Source organism: Platichthys flesus, chromosome 14 (genome assembly GCF_949316205.1).
Source record: "Platichthys flesus chromosome 14, fPlaFle2.1, whole genome shotgun sequence".
Taxonomy (NCBI): Eukaryota; Metazoa; Chordata; class Actinopteri; order Pleuronectiformes; family Pleuronectidae; genus Platichthys; species Platichthys flesus.
In genome coordinates this window covers 24,446,633-24,463,636 of record NC_084958.1, presented here as the reverse complement: position 1 = coordinate 24,463,636, position 17,004 = coordinate 24,446,633, and the positions used below count along the sequence as shown (strand labels likewise).

The window sequence follows — 17,004 nt, the reverse complement described above, 5'->3', positions numbered from 1 at the left end:
GGCTGTTAGCGGCTGTTAGCGGCTGTTAGCGGCTGTTAGCGGCTGTTAGCGGCTGTTAGCGGCTGTTAGCGGCTGTTAGCGGCTGTTAGCGGCTGTTAGCGGCTGTTAGCGGCTGTTAGCGGCTGTTAGCGGCTGTTAGCGGCTAGCAGGAGGGGGATCGACCATAGAAGGATAATAAGGATTCTGATCTAATGCCCTTCAGGGAACATCTCTTAGGATCAGTTCCAGTTCGTTTATCAGATTTATGTTCATATCTGGTTCACAACAGCTTCACATCTAGTTTGCACCTTGTTCACATCCCGGAAGTTAATCGTGAAATCCAACATGGCTGCTCTTTGTATTATCAATAAGCGAAAGCAGTATTTTTGTTAATTAGCACTTCTCTCATTAAACAGAGCTGCCTACTTTTCAAAAAACCTTGGAGTGAGATTTTGTCGGGGTGACCACACACGTTGGTGGCTCAAATATCAGTGAATTGGAATTTGGCGTGTTATCCATGTTGTGCATTCTGGTGGTTTGTGGGGCCCGAAGTCGTTGATAGGGTTAACCTACTGGAGATGGACAACACTGGTTACATTCTGTGAAGCAAAGACGTGGCTGGAGGTCCACCCCCAGGACATTTTGGTTTAATAGATGTTATTTCCTGCATTCTAGTGGATTTTTGTGTGGTATGCTAAAGATGTGCAATACCTGAACTCATTCTGATTCATGTTCCTCTGATCATGACTTGTAAGGGCCTTCTTGACCTGAGCTGAACATTCAACCAGAGAATTATTGTTGTGCCTCAATGACTGTCTATGTACCACAATGTAGCTGAATTAATAGACCTGTGTTTACGATTTGACCAAGGTAGATTGATTGACATTTTCATAAACAGTAGCCTTTAAGAAATACAATGGACCCTCTTCCCCCAAATAAAATTTGTCTGGAGCCAATAAACATATTTGATAACAAAGCTAATAAAGTTTTATATAAAGTTATACTATACTAAACTATAGTTTGTTGCATTTATGAAAATATAGAACAACAATAAAGAAAACTGTTGACATTTTATTGAAATGTTTACCTGTTAAAACAAAGGAAATCACCAAACGCTTGTGAAGAGGAGGAGACAATGCACATGCAAGTGTCGGCCTACTTTGAAATAAAATAAACTATGTAGGGCTTTTCCGTAGGTGGCGCTGTTGAACCATTTTGCCACGCCCATTTCCAAATACTCCAGAATACGTAAATTTACACTTTTACAACTTTTTGAGCATGTTTAAAAATTCTCAGAATAATCCTTTCAATTTCAATAGGGCCTCCCACCGGAGGTCCTCAGCCCTAAAAAGGGAGAGCAGGTCAGACTGGAGGCGAACACAGATACTGAAGCCCAGTAGAAACCACCTGCAGCTTCTGCTCTGATCAAGAAGCTGAGGCTCTGATCTCTGATCAGCTGAGACCAGAGAAACTCTGTGTTTCCACTGTTTCCATAGTTAAGAAGCATCTTGGTCACTGAGCGGCTCCTCCACGTGAACGAGCTCTGATCTCTCTGTGTCTCTGAGCGAGTGCGCGGGGGCAGGGGGCGGAGCCAGCCAACGGACCGGTGCGCTATCTGGGAGCACACACACACAGACACACACTCGCCCGCTTCTGGTACTTCATGATGGCCTGAAACGATGTTTTAAATTTTTTTTCGTAACTTAGTCCACCGCCAACATTTTCGTCTCGTCTCGTCAACAAGTTAAAATAGATTTAGTCATAGTTTTTATTTTCAAAGATCCGTTTTTTTTTGGGTGTGAGAAATTGGATGTGTGTGAAAACATGCATAAGCGTGTGTTTTTCACTTGTTAGGTTTACGATTCTAACACGTTTTAATCAAAATAATCGTAAACCTGAGTGGAAGGAACCAGGGTGACGCTAGCTTCCACCTAACCACCATGACGTCATCCCTGCAGAACACTTTAAACCAAACACAAACAGATTCAGGTCAACATTTAAGAGATGCAACAAATCCACAACAATATAACAAAACAATTCACATCACACAAATCAACTGTCATAAATGGGATCCATGTAAAACTACGATTCCCAGAGTTCAAAGCGCAATGACGCTATGATCTCCCGCCCATGAGAAAACGTCCCAGCATGCATTTCTGCGTGGCGGAGTAGAAGAAGCGTCAAGATGGAGTCTGCTGGAGGCTGAAGGGACCAGAGCACCTCGTTCACAGCCCAACGTCGACTGAGAGCTCCATGTTCCCGCAGAGAGCAGCGGCACGAACCGAAGAGGCGGGCGGCTTCATGACCCACAGATAGCGGGCTCTGCAGCGGACACTGCTGGTGAGTTCCGTGGCTGCGGCGCGTATTTGTTACAATGACCGGGCCGCCATTTACCTCCGGCTGCCGAACACAACAGAGGAGCCGCGGACCCAGGTTCCGTCCGGCGGTGCGTTCACAACCAACCGCTGCGTGTATGGCTCGTGTTGCGGGGACGGTGTCGAGCGGACCCGCTACACGAGCCGTGCGAAGCAGCGGCCGGTGGTTAGCCTGCTAGCGCTGTTAGCCACAAGCTCGATGCAGCAGCAGCGTCGTTAGAGACGGTAACGATTTAAACGAACCGGCTCCGAAGAACCGACTCCTGCGCGGCCGGGGCGGCTCCGGTGCGTCCGCCGGGCCGGTTGGGCTCGTGGCTGGCTGCTGGAGCTCCGTGTTTACTACCCGCCAGCGCCCGGGAGCCGCGGGGAAACCTCGTGGTGTTGCTTTCCCGTCTCCGCGCAACGACACCGGGCAGTGCGGGGCAGCCCGGGTGATGCGAGGCTTCATCCGGTCTCACGTTCTCATCCAGGCCGACGGACACCGGGCTCCAGGAGCACCGGTCCCCCGCGGGGTAGAGCTGCAGCCACACCATGCTGTAGTGTGGAGCTACTCTCTGTTGATATTAGTGTGGCACTGTACACCAGCACCAGAACGGGCTCATAACAGTAACACATGTTACAAGAGCTAATGTGATGAGGCTGCACAGCGGCTGCCTGTCTGTGTTGTCAGTTGTTCACATTGACTGTAGTTCTGCTGCCAGCGCTTGTTTTACAAAGGTTTGTCTGAAGAGGACCATAGACCTGCGAGAGGGTGAGACTGCTGTCATCACATGGAGCTCTTCACCTTCAGTCCAGAGTCTTCTATCTTGAAAGCCACAGGCTACAGGAAATGTTGAAAACATAAATGCTCGTAACTTATTGGACGACACATTGCAAATGTGCAAACAGATGATTTTCTCTCTTCAGCTGTGAACTAGGGCTGCAACTAACGACTATTCTGAAGGTCGATTAATCATCGATATTGAAACGATTAATCAACTAATCGGATAATGAATGACACAAATTCTCTATTGCTCTTATTAAGCCAACAGCTTTAGATTTAGCTTGAGGTTGTTCGTGGCATGTGATGACTGAAAATAAAGACAATAAAGACGGTACTTCATTCAAAAATGTCTTAATAAACTTAGCTTCATAAAGGGTGCTGTTGACACAAACAAAGAAATCAAGTTTTTGTCCCTTTTAAGACCAAGGACAGGCAAAGTGCATATATATTTTATTATTTTAATTAAAGTTTCCCTTTTTCCTGTGAACCAGGAACAGGCCAAGTGCTGATACTAAAAATAAATTTAAAATCAATATTCATTTTTCCTGTCAACAAAAGGGACAGGGAAAGTATCAGCAATAAAAACATCAACAAACGAAACTACAGTCTTCTTCGGACGTAATTAGATTTAAAAAAATAAGTTTGTTGGGCAATAGGATAACAATACGTTTAAACCATATTTTTGTAATGGATTTTAGAATCCTGTGCACAGGTTTCAATCATCAAATGTTATTTGTAAAGCCCATATTCACAAATCACAGTTTGTCTCATAGGGCTTCAACATGATGAGACATCCTCTGTCCTTCACCCTCAACAAGAGTCAGGACAAACTACTAAAAACCTTTAACAGGTACAAATGCATAGAAACCTCAGAGACACATGCGAGGACCCGTCTCCCAGGACGGACACAAGTCAACAGATGTCATGTGAAGGAAACTTCAAGAGTTAGGGTTGCCAAGTGATGTCCGCGTATTGTGGGACATGAAACCGGACACTGGACTCCGGACGGGATGTAGTGAGCAGACCAATCACAAGTCTTGTGAGCTGCTTGGGGCTCGCGTCGCTTTGTCTTATAGTTAGAAAAATTGGCGGACGCACGCAAGCCGCCAGCGGGCACGAAAGGGGCGTGTCCTGCGTGCATGTATGCGTGCGTACAACCTGACTATAAATCTGCCTTTAGGCCTGGAAATGAAAAGCTGTGCCGGTTCCCCGTGCGGCAGCGTTTAAAAAAGAGCATTGATTTCCATTGTGCCCAACGCTTTGCCTCCACGAACCTGCAGCTCGTCCCTGCTGACATGTCGTCACTGCAGTATGATCAGTACAACCATGTGCTCAAATATTAGTCAAACAAGTTTATTTTGAGACCAACAATACATTTCACCATCAGAGCTAACATACCAATGAGGCTAATATGCTAACGCAACATTTAAACTAATGTTGATAGGGCTGCACATATCTATTTTCTCTTTTGGTCTTAACGTTACATTTTTTTCTAATCTAAGGATTATTTTTTATTACTTGATTAATATAATAATGAAAACTGATTATTCATATTTATTTAATCCCCCTAAATACAAACAAATCTGATAAGTATGCACTGCAAGTCATTCTTACTAATCTGTCATTTAAAGTCCAACATCTCTTCAAAATCTCTCACATTATAAATTTGTGAGCGCGTGATCCATTGAAGTCTTAAGAATATATCAATCACAACAAAACACAAAATGAAAACCAAAGTGAAACTCAAGTCACTTTCTGGAGGATTGTGAATTCACTGCAAATTCAAGTTAAGCAGTTTTTCATAAACTAAGTTGAAGCAGCCTAGTAGTTGTATGAAGTCAAGAACTAACTAATCAAATAGACTGATGCTTGTGAGTCTCATTTCTTTTTTTTCTATTGATTTAATCAATATTTTCTTTAAAATAATTACGGCCTCTGCTCCAGTGTTATTTTTTTCTTCTGTCTTTTGTTGTGAGAATCAGTAGCTGTTGATCTGAGCCGCGTCATGTGTCCAGTGGGTCTTTAGCTTAGCTTAGCACAAAGACTGGAAGCAGTTGGGAAGTGTTCAGCGTCATGTGACCTGTGCTCGTGTTGATGATGGAAACTCTTCTTTCTATCCTTTTTCCTCAACGTTCATTGGTTTGATCAGTTTCTACATATCCTGTCGATTAGTGCCTTATCGGAGGAATCACTGGTTACAGCCCTAGTTGTGATGCACGTGGTTCGTATGTGAGCTTTGTTCACTAAGCTTGACTGTTTGCTTCAGATTGCACCCTGACTGATGTCAAACGCTCATGTTCGTCAATGGTAGTAGATGTTATCAAGGATGGATGTTGAGATGAAGGTTCAGTTTCCTGGTTAACGTTTGTTGAATGAACAGATTAATGGTTCAGAAGAGACTGAATCACTCTTCTCTGGTTTGTTCAGTAGAGTCCTGGATCAGTTCATTACACCTATTTATTTCATTGTCACATCAATCAATGTTTCAGCTCAGGCTTCAGTAATGTTGAACTAAATCTTTATTTATAACCAGTCTGACCAGTGTTTTCAACTGGTCTGGCACCCTACAGGTTTAGCCCGTCACCATGGCCACAGACATCGGCTCGCCGCAGCGGTTCTTCCACATGCCGCGCTTCCAGCACCAGGCGCCGCGGCAGGTGTTCTACAAGAGGCCGGACTTCGCCCAGCAGCAGGCCATGCAGCAGCTCACCTTCGATGGGAAACGCATGAGGAAGGCGGTGAACCGCAAAACCATCGACTACAACCCGTCTGTCATCAGATACCTGGAGGTGAGCACCTGTTAAACTGGATCTAATAATCAGTGCAGATGTTGATTAAATTAAACTTTATTAGTTTGTCATCATGTGAGGTGGAGACATAACAACAGTTTACTGCTTTTCCACTGCTGGATGCTGTCGCTGATTAACTTTCTGTCGTCCAACCCCAGCTGCTTCAGTTTGACGTGTGTGATGTGTTAACATGTGAATGATCCGAAGCCGACCAATCACAGGCTGTGCTCTTCATCTGTGAGTGACTTTCTGTGTTTCTCTGTGCAGAACCGTTTGTGGCAGCGAGACCATCGAGACTTCCGAGCCATCCAGCCCGACGCAGGATGTTACAACGACGTCAGTATAAACAAACTAAGAGTGGGATTATTAGATTGGTTTGTTAGCTTAACGCCCTTTTGTCACAGGAAGCCTGTTTTATGTGAAGTTAAGTTTGGCAAACACTGAACGATTTAAGACAGTTTTTGACTCTTTTCAGAGATGTATGATTTTTAGTTTCCTCGTTTGCCGTGTACGAGGAGCAATCAGCGATGAATTGCTCCCGACCGCCAGAAATGTCTTAAATCTTTGGTCGGCCGACTTCATCCCCTCGCACAGTGGAAGCACAGCCATGAGTCGATTCCTCTTTTCCAGCATGAAGTGGAAAACACAGTGAAGTGAAGACTGTTCAGACGAGTCTTTTTAAATTTGCTGTTTGATTCTCATTGAACTGAGTTTCAGAAGATGAACATCAGCTGATTCTCACACATCAGACTTAACGGATGAATTTAAATAAAGAAACAGATCTAAATTATAATTTGTATATACTAAAAATTAAAGTTAATTAGAAGCTTGTGAAAAATAATCCAGCTGCTTCAAGTCTGAATGAGAGAAACATTTGAATCATTATTCTAACTGGGTGGGAACAATTGAATGAACTGAAGAGTAACAGGAAGCTGTTGTATCTAATTTAAATATTCACTTGTTTGCTCACATGATAATAAACTTTATTACAGGCTCAAGGCCCACAGTATAAAAAACAAAACATACAAACAATACATTACACAGAAATATACAAGGAAAGAAGGGCTAAAAAAGTTACTGATCAGAGATGTGTACTTAACAGAGCTGCGGACAGGGTCTGTCATCAGATCTATTATAGAATTTGTTGAGCGGTCCAGCCGACTCATAAACTTAAAAATAAGGTTCCTCAGTAAGGCCATGAAGGTGGTTGGACCCATATGACAGAACAGCTCACTGGCTCTAGTACACCTGGGTTTCTTCAGGAGTACTCTAAGACAGTCATTATAGACTACGTTCAACTTACACAAGCTCTCCTTCCTGTAATTCACCCAGAGTGGAGCTGTATAGAGAGGGGGGGCAGTAGGCTCTAAACAAATGAATCTTTACATCAACTGTACAGTGATGGAGTTTTCTAACCAACATGTTAGCGTGGACATAGAGCATCCCCTCTGTCTGCACATGTCGGCATCATCCTCTCACGTGTCTGTAATACTGTGCCCTAAGGATTTGGTACTACTGGACCCCCCCCAGAGTTTCAACAGATGAAAGGCAGGAAACTTAATATCCATGTCATCCTTAGACCTACAGATCATTACCAGGCTCTTCTTGGCATTATATTTCACATCCAAATCAACCCCATAATTAGTGCAGATGTTAAGCAGCTGTTGAAACCCACTGCTACTAGGGGATATTAAAGCTAGGTCGTCTGCATACATGAAGTGATTGACCAGGGAATCACCTGTCATACAACCTGTACGGCATCCCCCCCGCTGCCTGGAAAGGTCGTCCGTATAGAGATTGAAAAGGGCTGGGGATAATATACCCCCCTGCCGGATAATAAACTTGTATTGTGAAATCTTCAGTATAACATGCAACAAACCTATTTGTTAAGATGAACATTCACTGTGTTGCAGCTGGTTCCTCCTATCGGGATGTTGAACAATCCAATGAACGCTGTCACCACCAAGTTTGTCCGAACCTCCACCAACAAAGTCAAGTGTCCTGTGTTTGTGATCCGGGTGAGCTGCTGCATCACTTTCCGTTTGTACAAAGGCTCATATTTTCTGCTTTTATTGTGATAGAGCGTATGCAGATCGTTCAGAACACTCATTCCCCAGATTAATGTGTGTTTCCTGATCAGTGGACTCCCGAGGGTCGACGTCTGGTCACGGGAGCGTCCAGCGGAGAGTTCACTCTGTGGAACGGACTCACCTTCAACTTTGAGACCATTCTACAGGTAAACACTTGCTACAGACGACCTTGTGATGTGGTCAGCTGAATGGTAGTGACATCACTCCCTCCTGTCTCCCCTGCAGGCCCACGACAGTCCGGTGCGTGCCATGACCTGGTCTCACAACGACATGTGGATGCTGACTGCGGACCACGGCGGCTACGTGAAGTACTGGCAGTCCAACATGAACAACGTCAAGATGTTCCAGGCTCACAAGGAGGCCATTAGAGAAGCCAGGTTTATACCCAATCTACCATTTTCTGTAGTTAACCTGAGTCTCTACTGCTTACGTTCGGCACTGCAGTACCATGCTGCAGCCACATGGTGGTGCTGCCTCACCTCTTGCCATATGTTGTTGTGGTTGCTTAATGACAGATGTATGTGTGTGCTGTTGCAACACTGCAGTGATCTGTTGTTGACATTTTGCCTGATGTGGCTGATGAGCTGTTTCTCTGTGTTGAATAAAGTCATCATTCATTTACTCAACATGTTGGTAGGCCCACTGGGGAGGGGTGGGGATTGACTTTATACAATAAAGTTTTAGCAGGGATCAATAAAGTGAATAAATAGAAGCTCCTGCACACAGTGCTGCTGCTGCTCTGAACGTCACCTGACAGGCGCCTGTAGATGCTTTAAATAAATCTTTGCATCCTTTGAGTCTCAGCTCCACATTGAACAGCGAGCGTTGACCACACCACCCTCTTCCTGTTGGTGTTTGAGAAGGAGACGATTAAAAACAACTTCCTCACTCAGTACGAACACTAGCCTACATTTCCCACAATGCAACAGGGTAGTCTCACTCCTCACCTCCACTGTTTAAGTTAGATGACTTCGTCAGGTTGCAGATGACATCACACTCCCTCAGCAGAACCAGTACGCTGAGTGGAATGAGTCTTAACCTGAAAACCATCACCTGTTCAGTGTGATGTCATCCAGGGATGACTTAATCTAATTCAAACTACATTACCCATGATCCTCTATGCTGTCAGTCACAGGCTGTGTGGGGCCAGCCTTCTTCATGAGAAGTGAATAAAGTGGAAGTCCACAGCTGCCAATGTGATCAGATAAGATTTATCTTGAATCTTTTTTTTTCTGGAATTATAATTATGGATTTATTTGAAGTGATAGTTTATATCTTGGTAATTGGTCACTGTCACAAACCTTGTGTGATTTATTATTTACTACTTTAAACAGTTATTTGTGTTTGAGTTGTGCCCTGATATTTCAAGAGATGTTGTCAGATGTATCATATTTGGTAACAATTATAAAATTGACAATTTAGGAGGAGTTGAAATCAAAACCTACGTTTTAAAAATCTTAAAGGTTCTTTTTTTCTGAAAGTTTTAAAGGTTTAAACTTCATCGCAGAAAGAAGGACTTTGATTTCATGTTGGTAGCTGTGAACTTCAACTCAAAAGATTTAGCTTGTCCTGTCTGGGCTACTGGCTCCCTAGAGAGGGCCGGCTCCTAATGCAAATATTATGTTTTAAATATAAGGTGCTGCTCTTTGGTAAAGAGTATTACAAATCTTAAAGCTTAGCTTAGCACAAACACAGGAAGTACTGAGAAACAGTTAGCCTAGCTTAGCACAAAAACACAACTTAAGGGGGCCTTTTTACTAGCTAAGCACAAACTGACCAGTGGGAACTGTTAGCCTAGCTTAGCAGAAAGATGAGGTATAGGGAAATCTGTGAACTAGCAGTAGTACACAGAACACTTGCATGTACTATATCCATATAGTTCACATGTAGCACAGTACATTTGCATGTAGTACACAGTATGAACACATGTTGTACACATGCAGAATACAGTGCATTAACATATAGTCCCCACCACGCTGGCATGTAGTACACATGAAGTGCATGTAGTATACAGTTCACTCAGGTTAAGGGGGGGTGACAGTGAGAGACTGCACGTGTTATTTAGACTCACATTATTTAGTGAAGTTCTCCTAGTTGTCCAGCAGGTGGAGACATTTAGACATGTTAATATTCCTGTGCTCAGTGTGAGGTCATTCATGATGACCTCACATTAACCTGTAGATAAAACAGTCAGTGTGATTCATACAAACATGTTGAACATGTGTTAGTTTCATTAAATGTGATTAAAAGTATTCTAACTGTTGAAGAAGCAGACACGTTCTCTTCCTGATTGGTTCGTCACATGACTAAGAGCGGTGAACACAAAGCGTTAACACGTGACTCCACGCTGTAGCCCGGGTGTAGCTGGCGCGTAGACGTGAACCCTTCGTAGGACCCACGTCCTCTGAGGCCTGGTAGCATCACGTGACCTGCAGACTGTTTCTGGAAGCTCCTGCTTCGCCTCAATAGGTTTAATGTTCACACAGACCAACTCCTCCGACTTTATTATCTTCATTGCAGTTCTTTAAAAACACTAATTTCTCTGATTCATCCATCAGCTCCAACTTGATAACCTTGTTCTGAAGCAAACGGACGCCAAAGAATTTGTTAAGAGTTCTTGAAACCAGAGGAAACAACACAGAAGCATCAAAACTCTACAGCCACTAGCGCTTCGTTTGTGTAACTGTAGAGAAACACACACCTTCATAAACTATGAATGCTCACAGCGGCGTAGGCCATGTGTATCAGCTACGTGTGTTACTACGACACAAAACTATAACACAAAACCACGTATCAGCCTTAACTGTCAGTAACGGTTCAGCTCGCTGTCACTCAAAGAAACCTGCTGAACTAAACCAGCTGCAGAGTAGACGATCTACTTCCTGCTCACACCCCCTGGCCTCAGCTCGGCTGGGGCGTTAGTGGACTGAAGTGAGGGTGTGTGGTTGGTCAGGGAAGCTGTCGCAGTGGAGTGGGAGCTAGTGACTGTTTCCTGTGACCTCTGACCTCCAACCTGCTCTGTAAATGTATACCAGGAAGTCCATGTCCATGTGATGTCCCATCTCCTCTGTTATTGGTAACAGCGTCTCGTCTTGTCCAGTTTCTCCCCCACAGATAATAAATTCGCCACCTGCTCAGACGACGGAACCGTTCGGATCTGGGACTTCCTGCGATGCCATGAGGAACGGATCCTCCGAGGTACGAAGCTGCCGCCTCGATCCCCGCTGTCACGTGACTGGATCCCGGCTGTCACCTGACAGGATCCCCGCTGTCACGTGACAGGATCCCCGCTGTCACGTGACTGGATCCCGGCTGTCACGTGACAGGATCCCGGCTGTCACGTGACTGGATCCCCGCTGTCACGTGACTGGATCCCGGCTGTCACGTGACTGGATCCCGGCTGTCACGTGACTGGATCCCGGCTGTCACGTGACAGGATCCCCGCTGTCACGTGACTGGAGGGACAACGGACTATTATTGATCATGTGCTAAATTAAAGAAAATGTATTTATGTATTGGCATGTTAAACATATCAATATGTAGTTGATTAAATTGATCCTTATTGATTCACATTTAACAACCTACATGATGGTAACGTGTGTGTGCGTGTGTGTGTGTGTGTGTGTGTGTAGGTCATGGCGCTGATGTGAAGTGTGTGGACTGGCATCCCACTAAAGGCCTTGTGGTCTCTGGCAGTAAAGACAGTCAACAGCCAATCAAATTCTGGGACCCCAAGACTGGACAGAGTCTGGCTACACTGTGAGTACACACACTTCACATACACACAGTAACAGACACACTAGAAGAGGACTTACACATCCAGGTTGGAGGCTTCAACAGAAGCGCTGCTTGTTGACTTGGATTGTGTTGACGTCTTTCGTTACTGGACGACATTGTGTATCCGTCACGATGCATTGGTCAGTCTGCGTACATCAGGAATCAATCACATCTAATCGAGGCCAATCAAATAGTTTTGGAAACAAACACTCACGTGAAGGCCTTAGCCAATCAAATCAGGTTCATGTGAAAGAGGAGGAACTCGAAGTGGAACTCGTTTGACCTTTAACCTTTCTGCTGTTGTCAAATAATGAAACCTCTCCTCAGTCACGCCCATAAGAACACGGTGATGGAGGTGAAGTGGAACCTGAATGGTAATTGGCTGCTGACGGCGTCACGTGACCACCTGTGCAAACTGTTTGACATCAGAAACCTGAAGGAGGAGCTGCAGGTGTTCCGAGGACACAAGAAGGAGGCGACGGGTGAGAACACAAACCAATACGATATCACAGACTGTAAACAAAGGTGGATGACGTGAAGGCTCCTCAAACTGAGGCCAAATCATCTGGGCTGCCCCCTAGTGGCTGGCCACAGTACAGGCCTCCTGTTTGTGAGCACAGTCTGACTCTAAATGATGTCTGTTATTTCTGGTTCTATGTTCTCAGCTGTTGCCTGGCATCCCGTCCACGAAGGTCTGTTTGCCAGCGGAGGTTCTGATGGTTCTCTGCTCTTCTGGCACACTGGGTAAAAATGACACACACACACACTCACACACTCCCATGAGATTGATCAATGTGTTGTGTACTCAGGTGTTTGTTGTTGTTGTCAGGGTGGAGAAGGAGGTGGGAGGGATGGAGATGGCTCATGAGGGAATGATCTGGAGTCTGGCGTGGCACCCGCTGGGTCACATCCTGTGCTCCGGCTCCAACGACCACACCAGGTATCCACAATGTCAACGTCCTCACAACATATTTATTTCCTATACACAAAGTTGGCTGTGAACAGTTGACAGATGATTTGAAACACCTGACCCTGTCATTATTATTTTCAGTAAATTCTGGACGAGGAATCGACCAGGCGATAAGATGAGGGACCGTTACAACTTGAACCTGCTGCCGGGGATGTCGGAGGACGGCATGGAGTATGGTGAGTGTCAGAGGAGCAGACGCAACACAAAGGTGCTGACTTTCCTTCACAGCTGATGTTTGTGCGTTTGTGTTTCAGACGACATGGATCTGAACAGCATGGCCTGCATCCCCGGTATGGGGATCCCCGAGCAGCTGAAGGCCGCCATGGAGCAGGAGCAGAGCAGTAAGTGTCATCCTGGACCTCAGAGTGTTTCAGTGTTTTATCACATCTATTCTCCAAACCGCCATCTTTGATCTGCTCAGTTGAACTCATTTCCTGTTAAACAGGTTCTTGTTTCATTCTTTTCTTTCTCATCAGCAGTAAAACGGATGATTTGCACTTTATTGGGTCTAAAGACTAAAATGTTCATGTAGTAGTCAGATGATGTTTTGTAATACAATAATGTAATATAGGTGTTACTCAGGTGTTGCTCAGGGTTAACATTTGTATCCAGGTAAAGAGGCAGCCCCGGAGGTCGAGATGTCGATCCCTGGTCTGGACTGGGGCATGGACGAGGTCATGGGTAAAGACGCCAAGAAGGTCCCTCAGAAGAAAGTGCCCTACGCCAAACCGATCCCGGCCCAGTTCCAACAGGTAGACGGCTGCAGCAGAGCACCTGGTCCACACCTGGACACGTGCTGAGTGGTTTTGTGTGTTTACTGTGACCTCCTTCCTCTCACCACAGGCCTGGGCGGACAATAAAGTTCCCATGATGCCGCCCTCTGGAGATCAGTCCAAAGAGCGAAAGGTGGAGCAGAAGGTGGAGGGGAAGAAGAAGACTCAGGCAGAGATGGAGCAGGAGATGGCAGCTCTACAGTACACCAACCCTCTGCTGCTGGAGGTGAGAGGCTCCGCCTTCTCTTGGAACATAACAACTTCTCATTTTTAATCAAACTAAAGTAAACCTGTCGATGAATCTGAGTTTTCAAATAAACGACGACACATTGAAAACACAAACACCTGAAACCAGAATCTCATTAACTGTTTTGGTTTCGTGCAGCAGATGAAGATGGACCGGATGAGCACAGACGGGAACATGGGCCCCCCACAGGGACAGGGCCCCATGCCCCCCTTCCCTGGCCCCGGAGGCCCTGCAGGTCCTGGGGCCCCTATGCCTCCAGGCCAGCAGGGATTTCATCCAAACATGCCTCCTCAGCAAATGCCCCCCCCAATGGGCCCTGGAGGTATGCAGCCACCTTTCATTCCCCCTGGACAAATGGGGCCCCCTTCAGGACCTCAGCCTCACCAGGGGCCGCCTCAGGGCATGATGGGGCCGCCAGACATGCAAGGACCTCAAGGATTGCAGAGACATTCTGGCCCTCATAGAAACATGGGTGCTCAAGGGCCTCACAGTATGGGGTCTGGACCCAGAGGGATGCAGGGCCCTCCTGGTGGGATGATGGGCCCCCCTCCTCGAGGAATGGGTCCAAGGGATCCTCAAGGGCCTCCATCTCAGGGGGGCATGATGCCACCTCAAGGAAACATGATGGGCCCCCAGGGTCCTATGCAGGGTGGAATGATGGGCCCCCCACCAAGGACACACAACAACATGCCAAACAATTATGGGATGGGCAACCTGCAGGGGCCCCCAGGAGGAATGCATGGACCTCCAGGAAAAATGCAGGGGCCCCCTGGTAACATGCAAGGACCCCATGGAAACATTCAGGGCCCCCCTGGCAACATGCAAGGACCCCATGGTAACATGCAAGGGCCCCCATACATGCACCAGGTGAGTTTCTGTGACTGACATTCAGCTTATGTAAAATGTTGATAATCAACAGGGCTGGCCCTGGATCAGGTTTTAAAGGTCTGATCATACGCACTCATGTGGTCTTTGCAGGGTCAAAACTCGGGACCCATAATGCACGGCATGGGGCCGCAGGGGCCCAACAACAAAGGTAAGAGTCAGCTAAGTTAAGTTTGAACGTAGCCAGATTTTGAGACCTGTCTCAGATCCTGTGGTGTCCCTCAGGGATCATGTAGGGTCCCTTGTTTATTTGTTGTGTGTGAACCGGGTGTTGGTTCCAAGCTGGTTCAACTTGTAAAGCTTTTAGAACCAGGTTAGCTCTTTGCCTTCTACGCCTCTGTCTACGTCTCTAGGCCTCAACTGTATGAATAAAACTATGGCACTTATTAAATATTAATAAGAAGCGTGTCAGTGTGAGTAGAATCTGTTTTTATGAACAAATCCCAGATAACAAAACATCAGAATCTTAATACAAACTGCGTGAGTGGGTTTTAAGAAGATGATTCTTCTCAAGAACAGAATGTTAAATATTCATGTCGGAGAAAAACAATGAATCAAATGATTCCATCAGAAACATTCTGATCAAATTATTATGTATTATTATAATTTCAGTTGATATTTGACCAACACTGATTCTCATCGTGTCAACTGGCTCTTCTCATCTAGGAGATCCCCGGGGGCCCCCTCCTAACCACCACATGGGCCCTTCTGACCGACAGGGTCCTGGAGGACCAGACCAGGGATCTGGGCCGTACTGGGCGGACAACCAGCAGGGTCGGCGTGGACCACAGGAATTTGAGGGAGGCCAGGACTTTCACGGCAGAGGAGAGGAGGGCTGGAGACCAGGACCCGGACCAGGATACCAGGGAGGGGGGGGACACAGGGGTGGAGGACACAGAGGAGGGAATGGAGGGAACTGGGGTCCTGACGAAAGGTTCAGTGGAGGAGAATTTAGAGGACGGAGAGACGACAGGTCAGATGCTTTCCACTCCTGAATGTGAGAACTTGTAGTAACTCAGGTCTGAACTGGTCTGAACTGGACTCTGTTTCAGGTACAGAGGAGGCGGTCCTGGCCGGCCTGGAGGGCGTGGTTACCCTGATGCGTACGGCGGCCAGGAGGAGGGCTTCGACGGCCCGGAGGAGATTGGCCGAGGCTGGGACACCGGAGGCAGAGGGAGACCGCCTCGAGGAGGAGGTGCCCCCAGAGGAGGAGGTGAGTAGCCCTGACATCTGTGTCATCAGAGTCCAGTTCACCTTCAAACATGTCTCTGTCTCAAACCACATTATTAGATTTGTTTCTCCTCACTCTTATTTTGGCGGTTTTGTCTTCATGCGTACAGGTCAGGATGGTTATCGGGACGGTCAGCAGATGCATGATGGGTCTTCACCAGCTGGTCGTGAGCGCCCGTCTTCCCTTCAGGGGATGGACATGGCGTCTTTGCCCCCCCGAAAGCGTCCATGGCAGGATGGACCAGGAACTGGAGAGCGAGAGTCCCCCGGAGCTGACGGAGGTTCATATTTTCATATGAAGATTCATACGTAACGTGTTGTGGACGAACATGTCTGAACGTCTCGTCCCTGCAGGTCGACCCCCCCAGAGGGAAGAAGGCAGCTACGGTCCGTCTGGTCGAGGTGGACGAGGAGCCTGGGGTCCCGGAGGCCCGGGACCGGGCCCCAGGAGGGGGGGACCACCACCACCCAGAGGAGCACTGAGGGGAGGCGTTCGTGGCCGGTAGTCCTGATGGAAAACTCCCATGATCCTCCTGTCCTTTGGTTGTCGCCGCTGGTCCCTCCAGACCTGAGACCACACCCTGATCCTGACCCCCCTCGGACTGATGTTTGGTCATGTGACACACAGGTGTGTGCGGCTGCTGCAGAGAATGGTGGCTTGTGATTGGAGGGACTGAGCAGGTGACATTTTAATGTAAGATACTGTAGAGAAGCTCCGCCTCTTTTATTTCACCCAATCTTTTGTCTTCAGCCTGTTTGTCGTTTTTTGTAAAAGATTTCTATGTTTTTATGTCTTCACCGACTCCACCGAGGTGGACAATAAAGATTCACACTTCAAACTGCGTCTGTGCTGCGGCTGCTCACCAGAGAAAGATGTTTAAAGAAGCAGCTCAACATTTGTGAGACTGACACACTGTCGCCTCTAGAAACATATGTAGAACTATATTAAACTATATATAAATGTTTAACTTTTATATGAATATTAAAATGTATCATAAGTTACTTTAATACATTGAGTAAACACAGGTGAGTCGAGTGTCACTGACGTGTGTGAGATTTGTTACGTCAGCTGATTGTTGTGATGCTGCATTCAGGTCAAACTGTACAAATCTAAATGATAAAGGAT

The 17,004-nt window shown here is 46.4% G+C and overlaps 1 protein-coding gene across 3 annotated transcripts; it reads left to right on the top strand.

Annotated features, from left to right (window-relative positions):
* Positions 1-2,135: 2,135 nt before the first annotated feature.
* wdr33 (WD repeat domain 33) lies at positions 2,136-16,717 on the top strand. 3 transcript variants are annotated; one of them, XM_062404084.1, is made up of 21 exons: positions 2,136-2,319; positions 5,688-5,906; positions 6,174-6,242; positions 7,820-7,924; positions 8,047-8,142; positions 8,222-8,373; positions 11,097-11,194; positions 11,629-11,755; positions 12,101-12,255; positions 12,439-12,517; positions 12,603-12,713; positions 12,825-12,919; positions 12,998-13,084; positions 13,356-13,495; positions 13,587-13,742; positions 13,905-14,630; positions 14,742-14,799; positions 15,315-15,621; positions 15,701-15,861; positions 15,989-16,159; positions 16,233-16,717. In XM_062404084.1, exons 2-21 carry the CDS (start codon positions 5,703-5,705, stop codon positions 16,382-16,384), a joined length of 3,249 nt encoding a protein of 1,082 aa, XP_062260068.1. In that variant the 5' UTR covers positions 2,136-2,319; positions 5,688-5,702; the 3' UTR covers positions 16,385-16,717. The 3 variants fall into 3 exon arrangements, with proteins under 3 accessions (XP_062260068.1, XP_062260066.1, XP_062260067.1); XM_062404082.1 differs by having other exon boundaries at positions 13,902-14,630; XM_062404083.1 differs by having other exon boundaries at positions 5,651-5,906; positions 13,902-14,630.
* The last annotated feature ends 287 nt before the right edge of the window (positions 16,718-17,004 follow it).